At 35.5% G+C, this 9,653-nt stretch overlaps 1 protein-coding gene across 1 annotated transcript in view; it reads right to left on the reverse strand.

Moving 5' to 3' along the window:
- Positions 1-5,061, reverse strand: part of LOC106939343 (membrane-associated guanylate kinase, WW and PDZ domain-containing protein 2-like) — a gene marked incomplete at its 5' end in the record, with an annotated part of 64,604 nt that extends 59,543 nt beyond the window's left edge. The window contains one exon of the mRNA XM_015021721.1: positions 4,782-5,061. Within this exon, the coding sequence (XP_014877207.1) occupies positions 4,782-5,061 (280 nt within the window). The remainder of the gene's footprint in view (positions 1-4,781) is intronic.
- Between the last annotated feature and the right edge of the window lie 4,592 nt (positions 5,062-9,653).

Raw genomic sequence — 9,653 nt, forward strand, 5'->3', positions numbered from 1 at the left:
AAGGACAAGAGGTGAGGACAGGAGAGTGAAAGACAAGACAGGAAAGGCGAAAAAACCCCAGAGAAGTGACGGATTGAGGCATAAATATAGGAACGAGGGATTGGAAAGGGATAGGAGGCAGTGACTCAGGGGAACGGCAGGGAGGTTAACGAGACAGAAAGATGAATAAAGGAGAGGAGACAGTAAAGATTGAGACAGAAGCAGGCAGAGATGCTCTACTTTGAGTTGTGGTGCTGTGTGAAAGTGTCACAGGAAGAAAAATGGGAAGAGATGCCAAGTGTCTCTTTCCCAGAGGAGATCTGGAGGAGGAGAGCGGAGTGAGGGGAACAAATGAAAGCGAAGGGATTGAGAGATAATCTATGGGAGGGAAAGTGAGAGTTAGTGAACTGCTCAGATCACAGAGACCGCTGTGCTCTATTGATTCCCCTTCAGCTGTGCTGGTCAGACCACACTGTCCATCTACAGACACACACGGCTGCTACTGAGCCGAGAGCAGCAGCAGGAAAGCTTCACACCCAACATGCCCACAGGCGGAAGGTACTGAGCTTCAGTCAAGAAGATTTCCTCTCTCCTGCATTCGTTTATCTCCCTGCTTTCAGAGTCATTGGCATCATTTAGAGCAAAATTTGCATCACAGCCGCATATCGCAAGTTTTCCTTGAGATTACAGAAAGTTTCCACAGTTTATAAGTCATTTCCAACCTGACAAATTTGATTTTCAACTCAAACCCAGCTAGTTTTCAGCAGATCAGTGGGAATTTTTTTTGCAGCGTCAAATAATGATTCTTTTAGTTATCGATTAATCGGATATTCTGACGATTAATCGATCCATTGGATAAAAAACACTGGCACATTCTGCAGATTTTGTATAATATTACACTTTGTGTAATAGTTTTTATAGAGTTATTACTTAATTCTCCTAATATCACGACTTTATTCTGCTAATATTAAAGTCTCATTTTCACATCAACAACTAGTTCATGCTCTTTGTTCTTTAAAGCGACAGCTGTTCAATGCAGCATCAACAGTTTTCGTGATAAAATTTGGAAGAAATCTCCAAACAATCAGCCACATGCAACATTTTAATAAAAGTGACTGAATAAACTCATTATCTGTCGTTTCTGTTTGCTATTAACCAAAAGTAGAAAAACATTTCCACTTTTGTGTAATTTATTTATCACAAGTGCTACAGTCATCGTAGCAATCATCTCTATTATTGCATGTTTTCCTAACATTGTGCAGCCCTGGTGCAAACAAGATAATATAGTTTTGTTAATTTCTGTGTCAAAATTATTTTACTGTGAAAATGTAATATTTTTAAGAGTGACCATGAGAGTCACATAGCAACTAACTTCAGTGATTTTATGCAGAAAATGTTCTCTACTTATATAATTTGTTGTTTTGAACTAATAAAAGTAGCAAAATCCCTCAAATCACAGCTAAAAAACATCATGATTGATTATAAAACCTCTATAAACACTAACTACTTATTTTAAGATGATTTAAGATACTTTTTAAACATTTAGATTTAAGAGTAAAACATCTAAAATTCTGGAAAAGGGAAATACAGTTTGAATTTAGGAGTTCAGAATTAATACATTTATCTATGTATAGACATAATCTAAATATTCAACAGCTTACCTTGTTTGAGTTCATTATGATAAGAAATCCAAAATCTCATCCTTTGACCAGCAGTCCTCGCTCTAAAAAACCACTTTGGGAATATTAAAATCTTTCTCCAGAACATTGGATTCACCAGTTGATCTTCCTGAACTTCTGATTTTTGTGTGCTGCCTCTGTGAAGCTGCAGACTCCTCAGGTCATAAAATCCTCCTTACAAAGTCACAGGACCACAGAGCAGCTTAAGACTTAAAATAAGAAAAATAAAAACTCATAATGCCTCCTTTTATGATCCTCCGTTCATGTGATCCAGGGATGCACTCGGAGGCTTTCTGTGTTTGAGAGCGTCTGAGCGTCTTTGTTGCTCAAAGCTCTGATAAGCCAAGGTTTAATTGTTTGTGCGTCTCTATCAAGGGAACCTATCAGGTATCATCTGCTGATGTAACCTCGGGAATCAACAGCAAGTCTTTCAAGGTCTGCTCCCATTAAAGCCGGTGTTTATCATGATAACAGCCAGAACATCCTGTTCTGTGTAATAGTCATTGTATGATTTCAGATAAGTTTGAACAGCTAATAAAAAGCTGAAAGTGCATCACGATAAATGTGACCTATTATGTGTCTTTCTGCAGGTTACGTCACGCCTATGGGTGAAATAAGACATGTTCATTAGGGCTGTGTAATAATATCGATTTTGCGATATATAGATATTTTCTTTCCTAGAAAAAAATTGCTATTCATCCGCAAGTATTGTAACATCCAACTGTCATCTTGCTCACTCACTGCTTGCTTCGCCGGGAGAGAGATTAGGTCATCAGGCTTAGAGTGATTCCTTCAGATGTTAAGTCTCAAGGTTAAAAAGGTATCAGACTATTCAGAGCAGGTACTTGGTGCACTTTATTTACTTTACAAATGCATGTAAGCTACAGTTTGTACTGTTTCAATTAAAAGGAACATCACCACTTCTTTAATTCATTTTGTCCAGCTGTCGACTTTAAGTCTGTGTCCATGTCCAACCAGAGCCAGGTATTGTGTAATTGGTGCTTTTAATCAGTTTTCAGGTAAATTAATCCAATCCAACTCTATAACAGTCACAAAATGTCACCAAAATCACTCTGTACCTCTAAAATCTTTCAGAAAATCGCAAAATTGTATGGTTTGCTAAATATCCCAATATATATTGTATCATGAGCAGAATATTGTGCATCGTATTGTATCGTGAGATTATTGTATCACTATAGCCCTAATGTTCATCACTTTTTTCTGTCCAAAATCTTTCTTAGATAATGAGATTTTAGTTCAGTTCAACATTTACTCAGTATTTATTAGTCGCACATGAAAATGGCTTCAAACATGACCGGATTTATATAACCGTACACCTTTGAAAAGCAGAAGTGGAGCCTCCTGGACAACCAACAAAAATGCAGCAAGTGGATTCTGGATGGTATGTCGACAACAAAACACTTCCACTATTCCAACAGCCATTGTACAGGAGACACAGTGGTAAAACCAGCTGACAAAATGTGCTGGAGCTCCACTTGGGTTGCTAGGTAACGGGCAGAATTCCACTGGGGTTGCTAGGTAACGGGCCAGCGTCTGCTTATTTGATATAAAACATGTTAATTACATATTTCTGAGCATGTTTGCAGTCACAAGAGAAAATGGCTGTAAACAGATACACAATTTTACAACTGTACACCTTTGAAAAGCAGAAGTGGATCCTCCTGCACAACCAACAAGAGTGCAGCAAGTGGTTTCTGGATGGTAAGTCAACAACAAAACACTCGCCTAATCTGGCAGCAGTAAAACCAGCTGACTAGATGTGGTGGAATTTGGGTTGCTAGGTAACGGGGCTGGGCTTGGCTGGGGTTGCTAGGTAACGGCGCAGTGCCTGTGGAATGCTACACCAAAAAGCAGCAACTTGTTGCCAAAAACCAGCAGGTTGATCGTTTTTCAGCGCTAAGGCTGTTTTTAAAAGTCGCAGAAACTTAAATGGAAGTATTAAAAAGTGAAAAATGTGAATTCTTCATAACGGGTCTCGTTTAAAAAAGTTGAAAATTAGTTTTTCTGAAACTGCATTTTTTGTTTTCTAAGAACCACAATACCTGCCAGCTGCTTACTGGCCAGTTTTCATTGTTTTTATTTATTTTTTTATTTTTTTCAAAAAATAGAAATGAGAGAAAATATTTTTCAAAAAGTGTCTTATTTCAATTACCTGTTGGTTGAATGAGAATCAGAGTCAGGCTACCAAAAATATTTGTTTAATTGTCAGAATGTAGCCATAATTTTTGCAGAAAAAGTTGCAATTTTACAAAAAAAGCCTTAAAATTAGAAGAAAAACGTTGTTTAAATTAGGAAAAAAGCGCATAGTTCTCAGGATGAGAGTAGATCAGTCCCTGTAAATCTTGATTTTTGTTTTAAAGTCCTGCTACTGTTAGTATTTTAATTCAGATTACGTATTTCTTTTATTTGCACCAAAGTGTAACTTCACAAGATTCTCAACATTCCTCGTTTTAGTTTTTTGGTTGTTTTGTGTTGGACTTCTTGTAAAATTACAACTTTATTCTCCTAATATTATGAGTTTTTTCTTGTAATAAAAAAAAAAATTGGTACACAAGATGGCCGCCCTATACGTCGACATAAAAAGAAAAAAATTCCAGATTTCCAAAAATTAAATCTTCAAAAACCAAAACATTTGATTCATCGCCCGGCACTGAGTGAAGCTAAACGATTTAATTAAGACATGGATCAGTGTCTTACTTTCTAAGAAGATTACTTTGAGTTTGTTTTGTGCTAAATAAGTAAATAATTATGAGCTCAGATCTGTCAGCTGATCTGAACCAGCCTGCAGCAGCGTGTGCGTTTGCCCTCTGGCTACTGGTTCTCATATCTTCTCCAATCCTCATGTTTTGCTGCAGATGTAATTACTTTGGAGGTAAATCCATGTCATCATGTGAAGTACGTCAGCGTCGACGAGTTAAATCACCACTAACGGTTTATTCTTTCCTCCTTTAAAGAAACTCGGCTGAAGGGTGTCTGTTGCCGCTCCTGTTGCTAAGCAACCGCCTTTGAGGAAGCCGTCGCTACGACTTGGAGCCGCGAATCAGGACCGATGTGACAAAGCCGAGTCGACCTCAGCCTCGGCGGACGTTGTCGGGCTCTGACCTGGGGTGACGGCGATGCCGTTGCCGTTGACAACGGGCTTCTCCTCCTCCTCCTCCTCCTTGGGGGGCTCGACGCCGGCTCTCTCCATGTTGCTGACGGACTTGTTCCGCTTCCTCTTGCCCTCGGAGCTGGGTCTGGCGCCCGGCAGCAGCTGGTCTGTTACATTGAGCAGCAGAGCGCTGGGCTCAGCTGGAGGCTTCGGGGTGCCGTAGAAGTTTTCTGGGAAAAGCAGAGAGAAATTCAGATGCTGGTGATTAAACCGTTTCTCTGCAGGCGCCGATCAATCCGGGTTTTAGTTTACAATAGTTTTTGAAGGCAAAACCAATATTTATCTTTTAAACCGATTTATGACAGATTTATGATTTATGATGGAGTATTAAGGAAACGCTGAGAAAATAAAAAAGTAAAAAAAAATACAAGCATAAAGTCAAATATGAAAAGAATAAAGTCATAACGTTACAAATTTATTCTGGTAATATGACTTTTTTCTCAAAATATTACGACTTTATTCTCATACAAGTTTATTTTTGTAATGTTTTGAAGTTCTTGTAATACTACGATTTTATTCTGGCATTATTTTGACTTTTTTCATAATATTTTGACATTCTTGTAATACAACAACTTTATTTTCAAAATATTTCAATTTTATTTTCATATTATTATGCCTTTACTCTTGTACAAGTGTATTTTCACAATATTTTGACTTTTTTCTATTAATCAGAATAAAGTTTAGTAAACAACTTTGCTGCAAATTAAATAACCACGGCCAAAAAAAAACTTTGGTAATTTTTTTTAAAGATGAGAATATTTCCAAAAATCTTGCACTTAAATCACTAAGCACAATTTAATGTGTATTTATTTTAAATATTGAGCTGATGTATTGAAATAAAAGCTTTCCAGGCGTCATTAAACTTTATTAATCTTCATGTTTATTTTAGCTGCAGTAGTAATTAAAAATTAAACAAAATTAAATCAGTATTGTATTTCAGTTTCCAAGCTGCATTTTTGTTCAGATATTTTAGAAATACTATAAAAGTAAAAATAAAAAGTACTGAACTGTGAATATGTGAAGGACTGCTATACATTACTTCTGTTTGAATTCAGTAAAAAACACAAATTAGTTTTAGAATCGCTCAGAAAAATCTAGCCTATAGTTCTGATAACTATAATTTCCCATTTAATGTCATATTTAATGTCAAAACCTACAAAAACAAAACAATAGAAAATAAAAAGCTTCTCAAAAACCCAAGATTTCCAAACTCAGATATTTAGACGTGCCAACGGCTCTTGGACAACTTATTTTGTTCATGTTCTGCGATTCACATCAATTTCCAGACATGTTAGAATTTTACTTTGCTAAATTTCAGCAAATCTTGTACTCAATAATAAACGTTTTGCTCTCCGTTTTGTTCTCTGCTCATTGCCAAGTAGGTTTTTTTTTTTTTTTCCTGTCAGTGAGTTGATTTTGCATCGTGACTATGATTCGATTTGAGTTTTGGCAGCTTCTCTGAAAGACAAACATTTATTTATTCTCAAACCAAGACGTGATGTTTGGTTATTTCCTAGAGGTGGAACACAGAGACCTCCACAATGGTTGGCACAAATCTGTGCCAAAAGTTGCACTAAAAGTCTTAAAATGATTTAGTCAAAAGCAACTTGGAAGAAAACAATCTAACTACATACACATTTAATGCTAAATAAAAAAAAGAAAATCTAAATTTGTTATCACCAATTTCAACAACTTGCTTTAATTCTAATCAGAAAAAGAAACTTGTGAACTATTTTAAATTATGTTAACTCTAAGTGTTGAGGATAATTTCTTATTTTACTGTTGATTTGCACTTTATTGCACATTTTTACATCTATTTTGAGATGCTACACGTTGTTTCTGTTAGCATGAATGCTACAAATGTTCTGTAAATATGGATGCTACAAATACGACTACTCTTCATTACTTCTTTAAATATTAGTACAAATAAATTCAGTTACTTTTGTAAATATGAATGCTAGAAATGTTAATTCTGTGTACATGGATGCTAAAAATATGACTTTTGTAATTATGGATTCCATAAATATATTTATTTACTTTTGTAACTATGACGCTTCCAAATTTCTGCAAGTTTGGATGCCATGTTTTAACAAGGAAAAAAGTTAAAATAATTTTTTGCCTTTTTTTTTACTTTTTCCATGCACTCTTTACCTTTAAGTGTTCAACAGAGACATATCTGGTATCCATGGAAACGACAGACTCTTGGGCAGAAGCTAATCAGTATTTGAGTTTATCCTCTAAGGGCCGCAGAACAGATGTCAGTGATCCGGAACCTTAATCAAAAGAGACATTGTATGGAGCTCTGGCAGTGCCAAAAAATAGGGGTATATATTTTGATGGTTTAATTTTTTTTTTATTAGTAAAATGTGCCTACATTTGTAGTAACTTTAATTTTTTACACTGGAATTCCAAACATTACATTAGATAATTGGATAAAATAAAAAACTAAGTGTAGATATTTAAAAAAATTTAGACATGTAAAAAAAAAAAACAACCAAGCATGTTCTTTATTATTATTATTATTATTATTATTATTATTAAATGAAATAAATTAGCTTTAGTTTAACTCGGATGGCTCAATCTTTGCACAGGTGGATCTACTGTTTCTTTTTATTTACATATTTTTAAAGGTTTATATACTAAAATCCAGATTATTTTATGTTGCAGCCTCATTTTCTCTTAAACTATAACAGCTGCTGAGATACTTCTGATGGAGTCTCCCAAATGTTGGTTGTATTTTGGTACAAAGGTTTGAAATAGAGTTGACAAAAACTAAATTAGGCATCTTTAATGTAAAATTAATCAATTTATTTTTGTCTGTACCAGGTGAGCCAATAAGTGAGTGAAAAACTGAGGAAAAATTATGTTTGAAGGTTAATACAGGAGGAAATGTCTAAAATGTTGAACAAAAGAGACAACTTTATAAACCTTTCAATTCGAAAGATGGATATAGCTGGGGTTAGACATTTTCTATCAACTGGAATTGATTTTAAATGACATTTTTAAGACATCAGAGCTGTAATACACATTTTCCCTTAAAAGATCAAATGCTATATATAAAATCCAAGAGTGTGGAAAACTCAGCTCCAGCCATAGCCTTGTCCTGTAGTAGTTCATGGAAGGTTTGCTTTTAAGAAAGCTTATCTGCTCAGCTGCACCACGGTGCTCCTGGTAGAAAGATCATACATGAGAAGACGACGTGTGAAAATCCATGGGGATTATTTTAATGCACCGCGCTGAAGCATTAGCGACACCGCTAACACCGGCTGCAGGAAAACACCAGGAGAAGCCAGAGAGACTTAAAAGGAAAAAAATTAGCTCGTGTCCCACCGTGGTGGAAAAAACCATCGACTTTGGAAGACACAAGGCACCACAGAGGAGCTGGGAAGAGATTATTGGGACTGTTGGGATTAACAGCCCCACATAAATCCTGAAACCTGACGAGATTAATATTTGCCTCTGACAAGAAGGAAAGCTAACTTACATAATACACACACGCCTCATGTAGCTGCGGTTCTGGAAACAAATTTAAATACAACACAGGCAAGGATGTCACATTGAATTTCATTCTAGAAACTTAATTTCAGCCTGCTTTGTCCTTTCCAAACGGTTAACGATTAATCGTGATGAATCAATTATTCAAATAATAACAATAAAAGGTATCTCCTCGTTTGGCCTCATAGTTTTAGCTTCACCTGGTTTAAATTCTGGGAAAAATCTATTAAGCACCTTTCTGCAGAATGTGCCATTTTAAAAATCTGATTAATCAATTAATCATCAAGATAATTGATAGATTAATCGATAACTAAAATAATCATCAGTTGCAGCCCTGGTTTGATGATGTTTAGGTACATAGCTACATCAGGGAACCTGATTGTGTGCAAATTTAATTTTTCACTTAAATAGTCTCAAGTGTGTCAATGTTTTAAATCGATTAATTGATTAATCAATCGATTATTTGATAAAAGAGAAAATAATACTAAAACTAGCTTTTAAATAAATAAAGCAGCCAAGCATTGAGCTTATTAAATACATTTCTAAATCCAGCAACCTCAACCAAATGTCAAGATACAATTTTTATTAAATTTGCTAAATTTCCCACTTTGTTCTAAATAAAGCATCATCTGTATGATTTGTGAAGCAGAATCCAGAAAATGTCAAATATTTACATTATTTAGTGATGCTAAACATTTTATTCCTGTTTTAACCCATTTATTCAACCCAAAGGTGAAAACTGATTTTTATTTAGAAGAAAATAAATGATTTGAAGACCTGCAGACAAAGAACCAGCAGGTTTCTGAGTTTCCAGCTCTGCATTACAGTCAGAGCAATAAAGACATTCTGAGGCATTAAGCTTGTAACATAAACATTTCAGCCTTACAGGCAATTTATAACTGCATGTAAACCAAACACTGCCAGTGCATCTGTGCAAACATCTGCTTCACTTTGTCAGCGGAGCAAAACAACCAATTTCAGAACGAAGGATCGTCTTTATTGGTCCCATTGTGAGCGAAGCACGTCACATTTCCTACTCCTCTGGTTGTTTTCTTTTAAAATATACTTTATGCTTTGGGTTTTATGTTTTTCTGGTGCAAAGTTGCACATTTTTATTGTCACGCTCCCTTCCCATCCTGATGCCAGACACTGCTGCTCAGCTGGCTGAAAGAAAGCTGCGACACTTTGAAAACTAATAAAAGAAAATGGTAAAAAAAAGAGATAACACAAATAATAAAAAAAACAGTCATAATGTGGAAACTAACTGATCGTCCTACCATCTATGACAAGTTACAATCTACTCACAAATCACAGATAAAGACTGACAG

The sequence above is a fragment of the Poecilia latipinna genome, unplaced genomic scaffold (assembly GCF_001443285.1).
Source record: "Poecilia latipinna isolate Pla-1442-1.1 unplaced genomic scaffold, P_latipinna-1.0 Scaffold2839, whole genome shotgun sequence".
NCBI classification, from domain to species: domain Eukaryota; kingdom Metazoa; phylum Chordata; class Actinopteri; order Cyprinodontiformes; family Poeciliidae; genus Poecilia; species Poecilia latipinna.